General features: G+C 44.7%; 1 protein-coding gene across 1 annotated transcript; it reads right to left on the bottom strand.

Moving 5' to 3' along the window:
- Nucleotides 1–17,776: 17,776 nt before the first annotated feature.
- Nucleotides 17,777–20,674, bottom strand: MSX1 (msh homeobox 1). Its single transcript, XM_077814637.1, has 2 exons — nucleotides 20,165–20,674; nucleotides 17,777–18,315 (listed from the first exon to the last, which is right to left on the bottom strand). Exons 1-2 carry the CDS (start codon nucleotides 20,631–20,633, stop codon nucleotides 17,885–17,887), a joined length of 900 nt encoding a protein of 299 aa, XP_077670763.1. The 5' UTR covers nucleotides 20,634–20,674; the 3' UTR covers nucleotides 17,777–17,884.
- Between the last annotated feature and the right edge of the window lie 1,060 nt (nucleotides 20,675–21,734).

Raw genomic sequence — 21,734 nt, 5'->3', positions numbered from 1 at the left:
GGGTCGGGTCATCCAGAAGTCCAGTCGGTCCAGGCCAGCCGCCTGCTTCCTGTGGGGTTCGGTCATCCAGAAGTCCAGGCGGTCCAATTGTCTGCCTCCCTTGGGGTCAGGTCTGTCCAGGCCCCTGGTGGTCCAGGCCAGTGGTCCACACTCTGCAGGCCTGCTGCCACCTCCCAGCACAGGCGCTCAGGGGACTCGTTTGTCCCCTCCAATGGCTGGGCCCCTACTGAGCTTCCGGGTCCCACCTTTATACTTCCGGCAGACGGAGCTTGGAGCTCGGGGTAGGGATCTGCCCACAAGGGGGTGGAGCCACCCTCTTCTTTTGTCTGGGGAGGGCCAGTCCACCTCACTACAGGCTATGCCAGCATAGCCCTATGTCTACACTATCAAGACTTAATCTCCCACCTAGACTACTGCCAACTCTTCTCCGGTTCCCTGACACTCACCTCTGATCCCTGCCAATCTATCCAAAAATGCCACATCCAAGCCTTAAGTATAGCATTCACAGGTCATTCTGCAAAGTGTATTCGTAACCCACAAAGCTGATTGACTATGGCCTGTGAAATGAATATTTCATAACCAAGGGAGGTGAGTTTTAGATGTGGAAAAACTTCACCCTGCCAGGTGGGGCTACCTTCTCCAGGGATAATGGGTTAGGACATCAGAAGCCACACAGACAAACAGGATTCTACAATGCAGCCCATGACCACCCTCACCCTTATAAAGGTCTGCAGCCTGGCAGACTATAGTGTTCCAGGATCAGTGAAACTTCTTGATTTGACCCCTGAATAGCATTGTCTAGGGTGAAGACTAGCTGAGGACCCTGTGGAGGGGAACTACTACCACTTCCTTTCTCACTGCCTATAAGGAGCTTTCACAGGAGAACCATTAGTAAATAGTCTGAACATCAACCAACTGTCTAAGGACACCCTACACACTGGAACTTAGTTTTGGTAACAGGGTAGGGAACAGTACTACTTGTTTTGACAGCTTGATGCTACATGTCTATTGAGAAAAGTTAACTGTATGCGATTTATGGTGTGTCTAACCTTGAAAAACAAACTATTACATTAACTGATTTGTAAGTAAATATAATAAGACATATACATGTGTCCCTAGTTCAAAGTAGGACTTCCTAGTTGTTTGAGCTAATATAGGAATTAATTGATGATTGTTTAGGACGATCTCATTACAGGGCAAAATTCAGATGTGCCAGCTTAGTCTGGTTTGCTCTCAAACACTTAACCCGCTGTCTTTAGTTTGTTCCATTTTTTATTATCCCTATCACAGGAGTTGTTTTGACTCCCCACAGTGAATTGATACAGCTGTCTGACAGACGTTAATCAAATGTTTAAACTAATTGAAGTTTCTTCCTCTGGAATAGTCTTGCCATTTTAAGCAGTTGGAGCAAAAGACCTATTGACAAAATAAAAGAAATCCTGTTCATTAATAAAGAACAGGGGAAGAGAAATAAAAAAATAGACTATACAAGCAAAGTTACCTCTAAATAGAATAGTTTTCTAAAAGGAGTCAGCAACTGCCTGTCAAGCTACCTTCAACACCTGAAACAAATTATGACAGACACTACAGGAGGAGATCTGAAATAGGAGATGGAGTCTTTCACCTCTAGGTCACTGGTTTCAATATGGCCCAAGTTAATAGTGACTGAAAGTCATTACCATCTGGTGGTTAGTCAGTGGCCTATGCGAAATGAGTTGGTGGTCTCAATTCTATTTGTGACTGACAGATGTCCATCGCATAGAAACCTCCTCTATAATTAGAACTAATTGTCAGTATCAGCAAAAAGGCCACGGCTTGAGTGACCATGGAAACGAAGCTGCCTTCTCAGTGTTAAAGGTGCTTCAGCAAGAACAAGTTGGGGTGCTTTTCGGGGACAGTCTGAGGTAGCTTGCATTGCTGATGTCTGTGTCGGATCTGTTCTTTGAATATCCTTAATCTCCAAGCTCGTTGTCCAAAAAACTTTTCAGGAGTACTAAATTCACTTCATTTTTTATTTGTTTTGCTGAAGCCCCTTTCCCTGGTACACAACTTCCCGCAGTCTGTGGTTATTTTAACAGCATTCATTTCACGTGACATGAACCCTTGGGCAACCAGTTCAGAAGAGACATGTTGAGGAGGATCCTTGGCTGGTGTGAATTGTTACAGCTCCAGTGAAGCCGATGGAGCTCTGACATTTTATGCAAGCTGAGCATCTACCCCACTAAGTTTGGTATGTCAGTGATGAGGTTTGTATGGTTTGGGGACTTTTAAGGAACAGAGGCAGTGGTTTGGTCAGACCGAATGAGCATCAGGAAGTCCTGCCTTTTAACCTCGACTCTGCCACTGAATCATGGTATGGCCCTGGGTAAGCCACTGCATCTCTTGGCCTCCATTTTCCCAACTGTAACATAAGGATGAAATTTACATTTCTCACAGCAGTAGTGGAAGGAATAAAGAGGTAATGTTTGTACAACTCTTTGGAGAATGGGAAGTGAGAAATATTGATTTCCATTTGCTACTGATTCCTTTTATTTCTCAGCTGTTCTGAAAATCTGAACAACATTTTAGTGAAGAGGAGAAACTCTTAATGCAGGAAGAAATCCTCTTTCAATGCATTCTCACTTCACACACTCAAAAAAGCATAATTCTGTATAGTCCTCTATAGACTACAACATCTGACAGGTAATTTGTTTTGTAAAGACATTACACAGACTACTAGTTTCTATTATTTTTATAGCTACCATAGTACATTCTACTTTAGCAGTTAGCCAACTGTAGCTGGACCCCAGTTGGACAGCAGATGGTGTCCTAATGTAACACTATCACATACTCAGAAGAATCTTTAACAAGCCTTTAAAATACCGCTTTATGTTTAGCCAGACAATGAAAATAAGTAACATTTTCAAACACCCCTAGGTGACTTAGAAACTTACATCTCATTTTCAAAAGTGATTTAGGTACTTAAAACTTTTGAAGACGTTACCAGCATCTATTCTGACATTTAATCATATTACTAACAGTGTAAGTAGAGATTTTCAAAAGCACAATGGGCAGTCATCAAAACCCCATTTAAAGTCAATGGGAGTTAGCAACTTAATTCCCACTAGTGCCTGTGACATTCTTCTCCACAGATCATATGTTATTTATAATTAGAAATATGAAACTATGGGTGTACTTGTACTGTAAATTATTGTAAGCTCTCTGTGGCAGGGAATCATCTTTCTGTTGTGTTTGTACAGCACCTAGCACAATGGGGTCCTGGTTTCTGACAAATAAGCTTTAACTTATATCTTGTTATAGAACTTCAACAGGGATGAGATCCCATGCTCTGCATCTCCCTAAGCCTCTAACTGAGGGATGCTGAGACTGGACAACAGGGAATGGAATCACTCCATAATTGCCCTGTTCTGTTCATTCCCTCTGAAGCATCTGGCATCTGCCACTGTCGGAAAACAGTATACTGGGCTAGATGGACCCTTGGTCTCACCCAGTATGGCCGTTCTTAGGTGCATATGCTTTAATCTAAAAACTGACAAATGAACACTGGTACTAAACTTACCCCTAAGAAATTACAGTGAGACATTACTACAGTTTTGATTTCTGCAATTTTATGTTATATGAATCAATAGCCAAAAGCATTTTTATGTTATATGAATCAATTATATCTGCTGTGTATCCCAAGGAATCATTTTGCTAGCCTTCCCCCCTCAAAAAAAACCATGTATTGGAACTCTGAATAGTAGTGTAATCATGGTGGTGGACAGAAATCTGTCCCAACAAGAAGGAAGAGGGAGTAAAAAAATTATTCTGCTGACCATGGGTTTGTGACATCTGGAAGTGGACAGGTAAAACAGATAAGTACAGGCAGGCTCAGAACCTGTTTCTATATTACCGGGCAGCGGATTCAAAAACAGGGTGACAAAAACTAGCCTTCCTTTCTCCACTAATGATTTCCCATTCATATTGCTCACTGAATTGAGGCAGTGACTAAGCTCTGATGCACTACTGAACAGGCTTGTGTAACTCAGCACTGGCTTATCATGAGTTTGCTAGCCCCACTTTGATTTGCTATCATTAAGAAGGCAGAATTTATTTGAAACAGCTTTATCTTTCATGCTTGCAGTCTGACTGTGAAATCCTTGCCCGAGGTTATACAGCCATCATTTTGTCTGGCCAAACAAGTTATCTAATGAAGAATCATACACTGTTATTCATCTGATCATTTTACATGCCACTGAATCACACATCAAAGTTAAAGAAATAGTTCACACATCAACATGAAATCAGCTTTTTTTCATTGCAGTGGTTCTTGGAGTCCCGTCCCATTCCATTTCCTCTGCTCACATAATAAAACAATTGATCCTGCAGCCCCTGCTGATGTAAGTGGTGCCACTGACTTCAAGGAAATTACTCCTATGAATAGAGGCTGCAGGACTATATAGAAATAAGATAATCCTGGATATTTGAAGCCATACCTGAGCCATGGAAAATAAAGAATTTTTTCAGCTTCTAAGAGTATGACTGAGGTCAAGATTATCAAAAAAGCATTTACATAACCTCAGCAAAGGCAATAAAATGATGAAATCCAGAATCTGCTGGCTGAAGTGACTTGTAGGTCTTTGATTTATGGTCCTATTGGGTTCAGAGGGAACAAGTTCTACAGAGACCAGCCCCTCTAATCTGAATTTTACAAGAAGCGGATGTGCTAAAAGAAACAGAAAGCTAACAGGGCTTCTGGTTACATTTTCATCCTGATTTATAGAGCTGTAAAACTCTCTGTATCAGGGAGCTCAGCTGACACCAATTTCTGGAGAGCTGTGAAGGTTTGTTTTCCTCTGATTTTCCTTTGAGGTTTCTGGGCCTACTTCACTCACCATAGAGCCCAGTGCAATCTATGTCAGGAGTAAAGACAGTGGGGATGCAGGAGTTGCATAGAAGCTGGAGGTAAAGGTTTGAACGGAGCAAAACTGATATCAGACACAAGCTGGGGATAAAAATGTAGCTTGGATCAGAGCTGATGATAGGACTGAGTCAAGCTGGAGTTGGGAACGGACGAGGAAATGAGACTGGAGCAGATATCACCACATGAGGCTCGTGGACAATGAGATGAAAATGGTGCCAGGACCAGCTGCAGAACTGAACTGAGCTGGGGCAAGAGGTGGTCCCAGAAAGAAGACAAGAAACCAGATTCTGCTTTGCTGCAACAGTGAAAATCTAGAGTGACTCCACTGGCCTCAGCTCTACTTCAACAGAGCACCTCCCTGGTTACACCTTAGTGTAAACTAAGTAGAATCTGGCTGGCGACGCTCTCATGGCAATGGAGGAAAGGTTGTGAAAATTAAGTTGAGGAAGAGCTGGAAAGATGCTCAGCTTTATGATCATATCTAAGGCCCTGATCCCACAACTCATTGCACACTGACAACTCCCTATGCCTGAAGGGGCCTCAGTGAAGACAGTGGGGCTCTGAGCAAGCACAAGTGTCTGCCCACATCGTAGATGTTGCAGGATCAGGGCCTAAGCTTTTTGTATATTAATTGGCATGTTACCATAAATGACATCTTCTCCTCAATTAAGATCTCAGGGAATATGTTATAAGGATATTATGCTGTTTAACAAACTTTATTTTAAAATCAAATACAAGAGCTACAATACATCTGTAGTATGACTATTCTAAATAGCTCAATAATGTGTCAATAGTTTCATTTACGATGTCAGAATAGAAAACATTTACTAGTAAAACACAAAGTAAGTTTTCTTTGAGTGAGTTCAGCTCTTAAAATGTAAGAATCTTCCAAGATTTACTTTCTCTATTTTAAAAATAGAAATGTAGAGATTTTTAATACGACTATAAAGATCAAAGTTACAAAAAACAGTCCAGAACCTGGAAACACACATGTTCATCGGTAGTGTTACCCTACATGAGCAATTCCACTTAGTTCAGTGTGACACACAAGATGGAGGTCAATGGTTATTCATGTCCATAAAGATATTCATGTGCATAAATCTCTGCAGGATTGAGGCCAAATACAATGCATACAAACACCCAAAATAGGGGAAAAGGAAAATGGATACACCACTGTACTATAAAAAATTAAGTATACCTTATTCAAATTTCAAACAACTAAACCTTCAAGAACTGGTGCACTAACAGATATGGGCTGAGTGATGAAGGGTGGTCTAACCATCATAAAATGGAAAGAAGGAAAGAAGTAGGTAAATAGAAAGATAAAATGACACTTATTGCCTTAGTCTCCCACTGACTGAACTGTTTACGCATAGCTGCTGTTCATAGGAAGTACACAGATAAGTAACAAAACATTCAAAAACAAAACAGGACATGGGGCCTAACCATTACACCAAGACAAAGATTGGGGCTCTTCATATTGAGCCTGAGTTCACCCTCACCAAAATGTGTATGAGTTCATTAGGCCCATTGTATGTGCACTATGAACGCATGATGGATTTTGGTAAGGCAATCTGCTAATAGCTGGTATAGCATTTCTCTCTGTTGGGCTTATTTAGCCTGCAGAAGAGAAGAGTGAGGGGGGATTTGATGGCCTTCAACTACCTGAAGGGGGGTTCCAAAGAGGATGGAGCTAGGCTGTTCTTAGCTGTGGCAGATGACAGAACAAGGAGCAATGGTCCCAAGTTGCAGTGGGGAAGGTCTAGGTTGGATATTAGAAAAAACTATTTCACTAGGAGGGTGGTGGTGCAATCTCTATCCTTAGAGGTTCTTAAGGCCAGCTTGACAAAGCCCTGGCTGGGATGATTTAGTTGGGGTTGGCCCTGCTTTGAGCAGGGGGTTGGACTAGATGACCTCCTGAGGTGTCTTCCAACCCTAGTCTTCTATGAGTCAGCAGGCTTTTCTGCTGTGGTACAGACAAGAAGTTAGCCTTTTCAGGACTGGTATACAGACATATATTACACAGTGTTAAATCTCTGATAGCAGAGCAATAAAACCTCTAAAGGACCAATATTTACTAAAATCTATATGTATAGATAATTTACTTCTAACACAAAACAATTCTGAATATTGTCAGTACCTCTCAAAGACAAGATATTCAGGGGGCATTTCCCCAAATTTTAGTACTTGTTACTATTGCAAGTTCAATTGCAAAAATGTAATTTATTCATATGCACATGTGTTCCCGCAGGGCTCTTCTCTGGAAGGATTTACCCTTCTCAGACTCTGTGGGATGCTGTCCAAACTCTCTGTAAGGCACACAAACTTCTTAAAGTCTGGAAAACAAGTCATAAGTCTCCTTCAAACTCCTTTTGTATTTCTGCAAGGACAAGCTGCAACTACACACCCTGTCACACAATTCTAGTCCTCTTCTCTTCTGGTGGGCTGAGGGCACCTACAGTCTAAATCCAACAACTGCTGAAGTACCAGGAATACAATTCTTACAGCTGACCCTTCTGCGCCCTGTACTGCCCCACCACTGAGTATCCTAACTCCTCCCCAACCCCTTGGAGTTCCTTTTGGTTCCACTGTCAGTGACTCTGGGTGTGTCTTGCCAGGCTACGTGACCACAAGGGAAATCAACTAAGCAGCTTCAAACAGCAGACCCAGTGCCCACCATGCCCAGTGTGGGGATGATTCTGACTCATCCAGCAGAGTCACCCTACCCAGTTCTGGCGAGTCTGTTGGCACACAGTTCCCCAAACCAAAGAGCAAGAACTGTGTGTCCTTCTTGCTGTTTCTTCCCTTATTTACACCACTAAATACTGTGGTGCAAGCATGTGGGCTGCATGTGTACGGAGCATATTGCTCTGGAAGTTTACTAAGAGTTGCCAGTATTTACGATGCTGTTTCACCATTGTTTTCATGTGTGTTTACCTTACCATCCTGGAGACATGTTGCCCAAGCATGTTTGTGACTTACCCTGTGTTTTTTGGACAATTCCTGCTGCTGTTCCCTTACGAGAGTGCTTTATGTTGGTTTTCACCTCTCTGCTCTGCACCTTGTATTCTGACAATCACCACATAGTGTTGACTGGTTAGTAAAGCTGGCAGAGAACCAATTTAAAAGAGCCTCCCCCCACCAACATATATCATTGCGGTTTGTTGTTAGCCCCCTTAAAAAAAAGTAAACCAACTAGGATGTGTGGGTATAAACACCAAGATATTTATTAAGCCATCAACAGTTCTAAACAAGGTACACCAGAGGTGAACCAATTGGATAGGAACACAGGTAAAGCAAGGACCCTCACAACAGGTGACTTAAAGGTAAGTAAAGGGCCGATAGTATGCTGACTGTGACTGAGGGTAAATTCCCACCCCTAGGATGGGACCCAGCTAAGAGGACGTAGGATCAATGGACCACTACCATGTCTTGCAGCTCTGAGGACCCTCGCAAGAACAGGACAGCTCCAGACTCCATCCGGGTAGGTGGAACCCACAGGGAAGGAGTCCTGTTGATAAATTTAAGGCACAATGCAGCACTTGCATGTATTTCACAAGTGAGGCCTGATCCTGCATGTTTTTTCACTCGGGCCAATATTTCACTGAAGCCAACAGGAATATTGCCTGAAGAGGGATCAATCATTGTAGGGTCAGAGCCTAATAGATGAAACAGAAAAGAGACATAACTAATTTGTATAGCATCATCCCATCCACTGAAATGTTGCACATTCTGCCTTCTCTTTATGTGAAAGCTTTTTAGAACACGAGCCAACGTCACTTATCTGCACCCAGAAAGCATGTCCCTACGGGGTCAATACTGGTGAATGCTGCCAGCAAGTTGTGTCCTATACTGAATGCAGTAATTACAGAGATGCAATTTTCCAGTAGTGCTTGACAGAATAGATCAAAGGCACAGAAACGGTTTCTGGATATTGAAAAGATAAACTTCTGATACTAACTGATGTGTCCTTTGGTTTTTATTACAGTTCAGTGTAAACAGATTCTGCTGATTTCTAAAGTATGTGTTCAGGTCTGTCAGAGTGTGTATGTTACCGTTGTGCTATCTACACAGTAAATGTTGATGTCTATCATAGTGCATTAATACTTGTTTCAGTGGGCATTGTGACAAATATTTTAAATGAAAATATACACTTCACATATGTTGTGTGTGCATACATATGAAAATCTTTATATACACACCAACACTCATATGAATTAAATGAAAAACTCCTTAAGTGGTTTCGCAACCAACCCACCACAATTCACCCATACACTCACACACATTGGGCTCTATTTAACTTTCACATAAGCAGCTCAACTCCACCATCTACAGTGAAGTTGCACAAGTTTATGAATCTGATCCAAAGCCTGCTAAAGTTCATGGAATGACTCCACTGGATTTTGGATCAGGCTCAAAGCCAGTGATGTATTTGTCTCTCACCAACAGAAGTTGATTCAATAAGAGATACTAACTCATCCACCTTGTCTCTCACATGTATTATAGCATTCACTACTAGTAAACTCTAGATAAACTATTGGGATTAGGATCTCAGTTTATAATGTTTTCAAACTAATTCCTCTTAGAATGAAAATGTCTGTTTGGTTTCAGTCCCAAATTCTAGTTTAAAATAATGTATTTTATTTCTTTATTTTGACAATAGATTCCCTCTTGTTTAAGGTTATGAAAGCTTGGGGGAAAAAAATCACTGTCCTGTCTATTTCAAGTGATATTTTTGGGCATATGTAACTCAAAAGCAAATGCAGTTGGGAACGTCAAACCTACCTGGTTTTATACTCCTCTTTGAGGAAGGAAAAATCATGTACATTGAAGAAAATTATTTTAAAACTATGAATGTTCTAAAGTTACATGTCCATCACACCTTTCTATTCCCCATCCCAATGGTTTTGGCCTGGATTAGTTTAAAAATGAACATATTTAAAGATGCATTTGCTATGGAATTTCTTTATTAGGTTTCAGAGTAACAGCCGTGTTAGTCTGTATTCGCAAAAAGAAAAGGAGTACTTGTGGCACCTTAGAGACTAACCAATTTATTTGAGCATAAGCTTTTGTGAGCTACAGCTCCCTTCATCGGATGCATACTGTGGAAAGTGTAGAAGATCTTTTTATATACACACAAAGCATGAAAAAATACCTCCTCCCACCCCACTCTCCTGCTGGTAATAGCTTATCTAAAGTGATCACTCTCCTTGCAATGTGTATGATAAACAAGTTGGGCCATTTCCAGGTTATCATACACATTGTAAGGAGAGTGATCACTTTAGATAAGCTATTACCAGCAGGAGAGTGGGGTGGGAGGAGGTATTTTTTCATGCTTTGTGTGTATATAAAAAGATCTTCTACACTTTCCACAGTATGCATCCGATGAAGGGAGCTGTAGCTCACGAAAGCTTATGCTCAAATAAATTGGTTAGTCTCTAAGGTGCCACAAGTACTCCTTTTCTTTATTAGGATACCTTTGCTAAGGCCTCCAGAGCAAAAGACAAGTTTGTTAAGGATGCTTCATTTAATTGTAGTTCAGGTATCCTAGTGGTTAATAAAAACCACAGTTAAGGAGACTTCATATTAGGATCCATTTGTGACTCTGTCCCTCAGTTCAGGATGCAACCGTTCAGAATAAATCTATCAAATACTCATTTAGCAACGCTGATGTGAAGGATGCCTTAGTTAAAGATTCCTAAATTAAAGATGTCTTAAGCTCTAAATTTCAGAGCTTTCTGAGTTTAGATACTGGCTCGTCAGATAAAAGTACTTCAGTTAAATATACATCAGTTAAAGCTAAGTCGCTAACGTTATTTAGCGCTGCTTATCTCTAAATAAAGTCTGCATTCAAATTACTATTCATGTTGTTATCATTGTCATCTAATATTATTTACCTAGCACTTATACAGTGCTTTGCATGTTCATGCTATTGTACAGACCACACCATAATGCTTCCTTCTGGCTTTAAAGTCTGTTACTCTATGAAGGTCTGTTGTCTATTCCACATTTAACTCAATTCCAAGGCACAAGTATTTTGTAATCCTGCTTTCTTTTTTAAAAACAAACTTCAATGCATACTATTTATGTAATCTATCATCAAAATAGAGGATGGACAATACAGCAGAATTAGAAATCTTGAACCAGATTATCTGCTAATGTAAATGGATGCAGCTCTATTCGCATGAATGTGTTTCATCCACTGGCTCTGACAGAGGATTTAGGCCCAGATCATCAAAGATATTTAGGTTCCTAACTTCCATTGAAATAAATGGGAGTTAGATGCATAAATACCTTTTGAGAATGTGGGCCTTAGCCCTTTAATTTTTCAAACATCTCAGCTATATTTCTGAACTAACATTAGCTGATCTTTGCATATAATGTCAAACATACACCCTTATATAATTACATGAAATGGAATTAGTATTTCACCCCCTCTGATCTTTTTAAAACAATTATTTCCCCCCTTTCTGAGAATTTTCAGACCCCACTTATACCTTTTCCAATTCTCTTAATTTTTTCTACCCCTTGCTACCAGGGTGCTTTCAACAACCGTAAATCTTCCATTTTCTCTTCCACTCCAAATGGTTTGTGGAGAACAAAACGCATAAAGTAATTGTCTTAAAGTATACCCGTTTAATTGCACCTTTAAAACTTGCATCCTTGGGTTCCAGACCTGGGAGATGCTGATTCCCCTAAAAGCAGCTGAGCACCCTAAGCTCCCATTGGCTTTAGTACAGAAGTCCCCAAACTGAGAGGCACCTCCCCCCCACCCCCAGGGGGAGCAAAGAGGAACGTTCAGGGGGAGGGGGCTGCAGCAGAGCACAGGCCAGCTTTCACTCCCAGCCTGGCCCCAATCCTGCCCCCCCACCCAGCCACAGCTCCACTCCCAGCCCCAGATCTGCTCCCAGCTGCAGCCCCATTACCCCTGTCCATGCTCCCCCCCAGAGCCCTGGCTCCTGAGGGGGCACAGACAGGGGTAATGGGGCTCACAACCATGAAAAGTTTGGGGGCTACTGCTTTAGTGGAAGTTGAAGATGCTCAGCCACTTTCAGATTTGGGTCCCTATTCCTGTGGAACATCCTTCCCAGTAAATCCAGCCATGCTAAATCAAATACATTTAGGGCCTAATCCTACAATACTGATGTCAATAGGAGTGTGACATGGGCTGTACTCACCCCTGGACTGCACCACCTCCTGGCAGATCTGGGGATTAGCTCTGACAGAGCAATGCCCCTTCCAGTGGTCCCACTCAATCACTCTGTCTTTTCCTCTCTCTGTAGCCCCTCTCTCATTCCAGGAACTGCAGCCTCCTCTTCATGACTCAGCCCTCCAGCCAGGTCACTACATAGTTTCCCCTTTCAGGGGTATCAAAGTCCTTCTGCACAAACAGTTAGTCTGAGGCAGTCTTCTCCAGTACTGCCCTGATGACTCCATTTCCCAAGTGGCCAGTAGGAGAACCCAGTCCCACTCCCTGCTCGGAGTTCCAGCTCAGGGACCCGCTAGACAGCAGCCATGGTCTGTTCCCTCCTGAAGCTTGCTGCCTTTCCCTTAGCCTCTTTCATGACTTCCGGTTCTTTCAGTGCCTCTGGGTTTGCCAGCCCAAATTCCCTCCTCCTAGGGAGTAATTGCAGGCTATCTGCTCTAAATAGCTTCCAAAACACACCTCCCTTTTCCCAGACAGTGATTGTAGATTACTTCCCTATAGCATAGCCCCTTTCTGTTGCCAGCTTCCTGGCTTTATAAACCCCATCCAGCTTCTCCCTCAGCTGGACTTCCTCAGCCAGCTAGGCCTTAGCATGCCCTGGCTCCAGGTTATAGGAGTCTATAGGTTAATTGGCCTAATTTACCCCTTCAGGCATTGCGTAGGGGGGACACCCCGTCACAAGGAGGTTCATTCAGAGCCTCAGACTCACAGGGTGTTTCTCTTACAAAAAGAAGCTGTGAAATATATAACAATAGTTCCATTTAAATTCTCATCATTAAGCTTCAGAATCAACAACCTAGTGAGATGAAGGGGCAGGGCACATCACATCTGTCTAGAGCAAAAATGCAGCTATGGTAGGTGACCCTGTTATAACACAGTTGTCTCCTTACTCCATTACAACACAGCTCCAATTGTAGTGAGGGGAGTCCTTAAATGTATTGCATTACCAGGAAAGTAAAATGGGTTGACCTGGTTAGGGAACACTGTTAGCTGGAATCATGTTGTAACCCAGTCAATGGCCAGCTGCACTGTATATTGAAGTCACTGATACAGCCATATTTGTAATATGTTAATATTTATTATTTGTTGTATAGATGGGCCCTCAGAGCTATAGCTCCAGTTTCACTGACTACACATTTACAATTCATTTTTAAAAAGTTCCTAAATGACTTGGGAGCTTGAGTCTCATTTTCAATAGTGACTTTGGCCTTGTCTACATACAAAAACTCCACTGGTTTAACTATACCAGTACAAGCCCCCTAGTGTCGGTGCAGTTCTGTGGGTATAAAGACACACAACTATTTTGATAGAAAAACGATGCTTCTAACAAGAATAGTTAAACTGGTACAAGAACTGTGTGTAGTCATGGACTTGGGCTCCTAAATACCTAAGCGCTTCCGAAACTTTTACCCAACATGTCATCGGGGTCACATTCAGAGGGACTAGACACTAAACTGCATTTCAAATTCAATCTTAAATTCTGCAAGAAACATTGAAATAACCAGAAATTCACTAAACACCATTAAACCATGCTCTAGTGGGGCATTTCTTCCGCAGGTTTTTCCAGTTGTTTGCTGTATGTGTAATGGGCAGTGTGATCCTAAATTTGGAGCAGCCTGCTTCCCTGCTTTTTTAATTTCACCTTGTGACAGGAGCCTTGAATTTTGGCTGTCCACTTACTATGTGGACAAGCACGCTTTGGTGTTGGGGGCGGAGGGGTTGCATGTCGTTTTGAAAGTATGGAGATATAGGCTGGTTGGTCACGTGTATTTAAAGGCTGAATTCTCGTGAGTATAATGTAGACATAAACAAAATACTGCAACTGGACTCCTTTCGGGGGGAAGATTTACCAAAATGGCTTCCTTTTTCGTTTGTTTACACTCCCCCTGGTCTGGCTACTGTGTGTATTATTTCCTCTGTAGAGATTTGCATTAACATGCTACTTCTTACATGGGAGGCGCCCTCTCGGGCTTTGTCTGGTTTGCTTTCACTATAGCACAGTGTGGGGGGGCGAGGGGGGGTCTTACATGCAGTGTTCTATAGCTGGGGGATTTGCGGGGAAATCTCCTTGTGTTCCGTACGTTGGGTGTGCATAGCCTCCATCGATATGCGTCGGGATACGCTGTTTGTGTGAGAGGGGATTGCCTGGCGGGAGGAGAGATATTAAGCAACTTTGCTTTGGCTACTCTCTATCCTTGGGGCTGCGTGGCGCCAGCACCCTCAAGTTGAAAGGAAAACAGCCATTCTCATTTCCAACTGCCCACTGAGATCCTTAAGGCGACAAAGACACCAAAGTGAGTTTTATTTGCTGGTAAGCCAGAGGGAAGAGAAAAGAAAAGCCAATCCCCCCTTAAAAAGAGCCGACAAATCCTTTTTGCTCTTTTGTGTGAGCTTTTCCTATTCACATGGCGCGTTCATCCGTATGATTCCCAACTTATTGTCATTACTTAGTTATTAATTGTTCTCATCTGGGTTTAATTGAGCAACCAGGGACTTTACCCCAAGGGTCGGGGCCGGGGGACCTAAAGCACAGACGCGGTCGGTAGGACTCGTTGCTTCAGAGATCCACCCCAAGTTGGCACAGTGTAAAAAACAACAACAAAAAACGCGAGAGAGATGAAAGGGCATGGCTCTGATGTCAAAGCTCAGCGTTCTTTGGGTGGTAATTAATTTAATATCCACCCAGAGGTGCAGGCAAAGGTGAGGGTGGCAGGCAGCCCCTGCTTTCCCAAAAGCAAACAGTGTGTGTTGCCTGAAGACCTGGGGGTGACTCCTGCCTTCTGATCCTTTGAAAGGCCCTTCTCAAGGTGAATTCTGGTACGAGATCTAATCTCACAGGGGGCAGCGTTATCCCAGGCCACTCTCTTGGAGCCGGAACGTGGGAAATCGCCAGCATCTCGGTGTGTCTCGCCACCGTGCAGGGCTCTGCCCTGTTGTCGTTATTGCAGCCGCTGTCGTTTTCACAAAGCGGAGAAAAGAAAGGACAAGAAGACGGGCACGCAAGAAAAAGGAAAATAGCGGGCGGGGGGGGGGCGGGGATGAGGAGAAAGATGAGAGCGGGGAGATTAGAAAAGCAAGCGCTGGAGAGAGTGGCAAGGCGCAGGTATATAGTGCTGAGTTACTGAAAGCATCATTGATAGTTAGAAGATGATAAAAGTCTCGCCCACAGCTACAGTCTCGCTGGAGCCATGTTGTGCCTGCAGAAGATTGCCCGGGCTCATTACAGCAATTATTTCTCTTCTAACTTTGCCTCAACCTTCATGTTTTAAATTGCTGGCAAGGCGAGCAGGGGAAAGCCCGGTGCCATTGCTTGGACGTAAAGACAAAACGAGAGAGAGAGAGAGAAAAGTCTTTGCCGAACGATCCTTCCCAAACCGAAATCAGATTGAGTGGCAGGGTTAGAGAGGAATTTATGGGGAGCATTCATGTCAAAGCAACAATGGGCCCGTGTAGCGGGGGACTTCATTGTACTGAAACGCGGGAGGATCTTGGGGGTTGAGCTCGAGACTGTTGGTCCCAGACGAAATGCTTCCCTACGGCCAGAGGGTCCCCTATTTGTTCCAAGCTCTGCGTCCACAGGGAGAAGAACAGCCTCATACTTGTGACCTTCGCGTTGGGCAAGCGGTGTTGTAGGTTTTGCTTTACAATACCAAATAGCTGCGTGCGATCGCCGGGAGTTGGCCCATGGATGACTTACACCAGTTCCCCCGCGGTAACTGAACACCTTTAATATCGCTAATATTTTCTTGAGAGTAATTTTGACAAGTCCAGACTTCAATCAAAGCCGGTTTGAAATTGACCTTTGTAAGAGTTACGGAGTCCAGAGAACCTGAGGGCTGGGGGGTCCCCCCGAGCTCTCCAGGCGCCAGCGCGAAGCTGAACTTCAATCCTACAGGGCCCAAGGGCAGAATTCCTGAGCTGCTAGCTGTCCCCACCCCTTTCCTTTAAGAGACTTGCGTCCCTAACCCCACCTCCCACCCGCAATGCAAGGTCTGTCCCCTCCACTGCCCAGTCCCCAGCCCGCCTGCTGGCTCTCCCCACTGATCGCGCTGCTCACCCAGCCACCCAGCATAAGGCCTGGAGGTGTCCAGTGCCCCTCTATACACCGAACCGGCCTTGCCCCTCAACCCAATGTCCCGTCTCCCTCCTCACACACACCAGGCCGGACTGGATCCTATCCTTTATCTCTGCAATGTTCCCCCACTTAGCACACCGAGTTACCTACATCCTCGGAGTAACTCCAATAGCTTTCAACCAGAAACTGAATAGAGCTCCCTGCACATTTCCCTCAACCCCATAGATCCTTCAAAGCCCCAAAGCCCAGCCTGGAGGAGAGGAAGCGGTAGCCCCATGTTTCCTGTGAAATGCCACCGACTTCTATTTTGCTTGTAGCCCCGATAACTTCAGATGAGAAACCAGCTTAACACTCCCCCAATACTCTGGGAGTTTTGAACTAGACAAACTGCTCCGGATTGGGTTTTTTTAATCTCACCAGCAGCACTCGGGTTAGAAATGTAGCACCTACTTCACTTAATCGCACAGAAAATTGGGGCTGATGAAATGTGAGGATACAAAGGAAATTATTCTGTTCAACTGGACTTTGAAATAATCTGGGACAAGAAAGGGAACACACTCGGTTCCTCAAGCAGTCAGCTGAGATCAGCATTCCCAGTGCATCTGACCTCTTCATTCCAGGATTCTGACAGTTACCGAGCAATTCATTTTGAGTCCCAATTGTTAGATGGGTCAGGATATTTCTTTCGCATCAGAGAAAAAGTGGGGGAACTTTTAAGTAAAATTCAAATAAATCCGGGAGTACACCCTAAAATATGTTACAGGCTGGGCAATACAGCACCATGTGGATAACCCTGGCGCAAGGAAAGTATTTTTCATGTGTGCTCCCTGCGGAATCTCATCTACACACTGATGTCTTGTTTGGGAGGAGAACAAATCCAATCCCTTAGCTCAGGTCTGGTGTGGAGACAAAGGGCAATCAACATACGGCAAGCACTGTAGCTTAAAATTAATTTATTTAACAAATATAGCTATAATATAAATGATAATAAAATTTCAAATATACAGTATATTACATAGTACACAGGGCCCCTTCCAAAGGAGCTGTTGGAGGAAGAAACACAGATAACAGACAGCGCTGTTAAATGAATACGGAGAGACTATTGTACATTTTGTCTCTTTCTTGCGTAAGAGAGAGAAAAGTGTTCCTGGCATTCAGCCTTTGTCATTTCAATTCCAAGCCAACCCTTCCCAAATAACGCAGTGGTCTATCCCCAAACTCTTAGCTCTGCCTGAATGTCTCGGAATTAACCTGGGAAGGAATCACAGGGTTTGGAGCCACGGCCCCTTGTCTGAGCTGGAAGGATGGTTGATGTTTTCGGTTTCTCCTGGTTTGGGGATCTGAGGGAGGAGCAGCTTGTAGAAACCACTGGCGAGATCGGATCAACGTTTAAACGCAGGGAGGGTGCCGAAGAGCTAAAAGAGGCAAACAAAGCCAGACTTGACCGTGGAGCCCGATGGCTGGAAGTCTCTGCAAAGGGGCTGTTAGGAACTTCGCAGAGTGTGAGGAGCGTGGAACCGGGGCGAGAGATGCAGGGAAAGGGCTGGGGAGGGGGGACGGGGGGGCGCTTGAAAGCCAAGCTGAGGGTTGGTGGGGACAAGATGGCTAGGCAGGGACAGGAGCTGGCCCGCTGGCTTTTGAGGGAGGGGGCGCCCCAGCCAGGCTGCTGTCGGGTGGGTTCCGTGTGCCCCGCTGCGCTCTATGTGAGGTGGTACATGCTGTATCCCACGTGAGCCGTGTACAGTCCCACGGGCGCCACTGGCAGCCCTGCCCGCTGGAAGGGGCTGGAGGCTCCGTACAGGGAAGCGCCCGCCACCGCCGGGCCGCCCAGAGGAAAGGAGATGCCGAAAGCGGCCGGGGGCAGCATGGGCTTGGCTGCCATCTTCAGCTTCTCCAGCTCGGCCTCCTGTAGTCTCTTGGCCTTGGCGCGCCGGTTCTGGAACCAGATCTTCACCTGGGTCTCGGTGAGGCTCAGCGAGCTGGAGAACTCCGCTCGCTCGGCGATGGACAGATACTGCTTCTGCCGAAACTTCCTCTCCAGGGCCAGCAGCTGCGCCGTGGTGAACGGGGTCCGAGGCTTCCTGTTGGTCTTGTGCTTGCGCAGGGTGCAGGCCGGGGGGCTCAGCCGCCCTGGGGGGAGGGAGAAGGGGCAACAAGGACCAAAACAAAAAGCCAACTGGTTATCAGCACATCGCACCTGGCACGAGGCAACGCTGCAGAGCCGCTACCGGGCGCAGGCTGCTAAATTCACAGGAGGTCCCCCCACCCCCACCCCCCAGCCACACACACGCATCAGGGAGGGGTGGAAAGAGGGGTTGAGTCTGGGGGCTCACATTCAGATCCTAGCCCCTGCCTAGATGCTGGGGGCTTTGGAGCGGGCCCATCTCCAATGTCTATAGCACTTTTGAAATGATCGCCCGCTTTCTGCGGAGCAGCGCTGTGTGTTTTTCAAAGAGTGTGTAACAAAGGGTTCAAAACTCTCCCCCCAAATGGTCACAGCCCCAATGATGCTAACTAGTACCCACTGAGGGCTCATAGCTAGATCATCCATCTCCCTTCATATAAAGCAGCCGACAAAACGCTTTGCACTGGGACAGGTAGCCATTTATCCTCAGTGTCCGCTTACTTTTTAAAATGTACAAGGACATAAAACGGGTGCCGGTGTTAGCCTAGGGCAGAGGGGGAAGACTCTGTGTTGTCTTTTTTTTTAATTGGACTAAATTACAAAAATAAAACAGGCAGGCCTTCTCAGGCTCACACCCTCTTCATTAGGCCCCTGGGAAAGAGATTAAGCATGTAATTAATTATGAGCTCTGAATTAACACTCTGTCTCTCTATTGCCCTTCATATCCTTCTGCTTCCTGTGGCCTAATTTAAAATGTAAAAAAGAGACTCTTCCGAACCCTGGCCTGTTTTATTTTGAGCTAAAAATACTTCTGCTAATTTTGTAATATAAATCAATGAAAGCCACAAAAATATGCACACAACTCACTTTTGGAGACTGTCCTCTCTCAAGGGCCTTTGAACGAGTTTCACCGTGCTGAACTCTATATGGCAACATGGGTATACATCAAATTCTGCTCGTTTTATTTAGTAAGGGGAGTAGAATTGGGCCCACAAAGAACCAGAGATAGAATCCTCTGTACTGAATTTCTGGAACTCTGCACAATAATTAGATATGATTTTTTCATCTAAATAGAGCTCATCCGGTTTGATATTTTTAGAATTTTACTTATATCAAGAATAAAGTGGAAAAAAAATCTAAAATTGCAGATTTACGTACTTTCAAAATAAAACGCTTGCAATTACCGAGCCCGCACTCATGACGCCTGTAACGAGTCCCGGGACTGAAGCATCAGGATTGAAGAACCTGATCTCTATGTGTATCGCTACAAAATAATACAAACCACTTTCAACAAGAACACCACTGAGCTGAAGCCATGATTGGAGAATGTGTATTGTTCGTTCAAATCAAAACTTGAACTGACATACGCAATCAAGTATTTTTCCCCCAAACAACGTTTGGTAGGAGACATTTCAATTCCCCCTTTCCACTTGAAACTCTGAAGCCATCTTCTGCCATTAGAAACATTAGAAATATTTTAAATATTTATTTTTAAATAAAGCATATTAAACGTGCTGGGGAAAGAAATTGCACGGGAACTTCAGTATAACTAAGTTCGCTTAAGCGGAACTCCAATTCTAGTGATCTACCAGGAGTGTCCCAAACTGATTCAACGCAATGCGAGGTGCAAATAGCTTTTGGGGAGCTTTTGCTTTTTGTTGGAGGGGGAGGGACACGAAGGGAAATAGCGGCTTCTTTGTAATGAATTTAAAACTAAGAGTCCCAATCATCAGTCCCGTGGAATTCCCCTTTGATCAGGACTCTGGAGTTTGCGTTCTAGTACACACAACATACACGGCACATTGCTGTATTTACACATTCAATTTAGCCACACGAATCGGATCTCCTACTTACTAGGGGGAGGTGGGGAGAACCTGGCGTTCTGCATCCAGGCCGTCCTCTCTTGCTTCTCGGGGCTTTCCGATTTGACAAGTGCATCTTCGGGCAATTTTACTAGTCCTCCGACAGGAAAATGGCTGTTGATCTGCAGCGGGGAAGCCGGCGTCTCTGCAGCCACCGATAAGGATCCCACCCTGGGACTGAGGGTCTGATGAGTGGAAGTCCCAGCAGCCTGGGGCACTGCCCCTTCGGGGCTGGTGGCGATGCTCTCTCTGGCCCCCGGCTTCCTGTGATCAGCCATGAGCGCCTCCACGCTGAAAGGCAGGAGGGATGGGGACACTTTGGGCTTGTCACCCTCCTCCTCTCCTCCCATCGCCGCCACGCTCGCCTGGGTGCAGCTGCTGGGCTTGCTGAAAGCAGACGCAGGAGACTCCTCGATTTTGACCCCGAGCTGTACAGTAGTCATATCAACACCGGGGGCCATGCAGAGGCAGTCCTCCTTCCCGACCTGAGCGCTGAGCCGCGGCAGCCGCCGTTCATGGGGGTTGTGACCAGCCAGTGCAGCAGCGACTCCTTCGCGTCGCTTTCGGGGCGTCGGGCGCTTTTCAGCCGCGGCTCCCGGCTGGACTTGTTAATAAGGCCCAGCGAACTCCAGAGCTGTCCAACCAGCGCGCAGAGGGGAGGGACGGCCGCTTCCCATTGGACGCGGCGCGGCACTTCGCTACTATCAACAGGCCGCTGCCTTCTTGCTCCCGCTGAACCGCGAGGATGTTAGTGGGAAACTTTCCTCTGGAGTAAATTCTGTGCCCGTCTCTTGTCTTTTGCAAGAATGGCTCCTATTCAAGCCGCTTGCGTTCCATTCACTCCGGGGTTTTGTTTGTTTGGTTTTGTTTTTACTGCGATGGAAATTCTCTGAGCTGCACATTTCTAACCCCCAGATTGTTTTTTCAATGTAAGGAACATGGCCGTTGATGCGATACAAATACACGTCTTGTTGTTGGGTTTGTTTTTAAAGCTATGGCAATGAGAAATATAACATCAACTCCCACGTATAAAAGTACCCTCCGGGTTCATGTCCAATAAGCGCCCGGGGCGCATTGTAAAGAGTAGAAAAGATCCAAAGGGATAATATATGGATATATTAATACACTCCTGAAACTAAGTCCAATTTTGTTTGTTATTGACATAAAAAATGTTAACATAAACAAAACACCGGGTTGCCAGTAGTGTGACCTCACAATGTGAGTCCTTATATAGAGTCCATCAGCTGTCTGCGCGTTTAAAACACGGAGAGTATTTAAATGAGCACACATCGTGTAACAGGCAGTGTTTACATGTATACATGTCTGTACGCATATACATATATAGTTGAAGTATGGTATATTTCATTCAATAAATATGTCTGGATGGGCAGATACAGTAACATAAAATAAAATATGCATTCATGTGAAAAGAAACCCTAAGTTTCTCGACCCATTAAAGACTTGGCTATTTTGTTTTGTAACTTTGTTTTACGATCCCTTATCCTTGTGCCCAGGACGGATGTGCAGTAAAGCTGAGCAGCCCTCTAATACTGTGATTGGCC

The sequence above is a fragment of the Eretmochelys imbricata genome, chromosome 4 (assembly GCF_965152235.1).
Source record: "Eretmochelys imbricata isolate rEreImb1 chromosome 4, rEreImb1.hap1, whole genome shotgun sequence".
NCBI lineage: Eukaryota > Metazoa > Chordata > Testudines > Cheloniidae > Eretmochelys > Eretmochelys imbricata.
The sequence above is the reverse complement of the archived record's forward strand: the minus strand, read 5'-3'. Positions and strand labels throughout refer to the sequence as shown.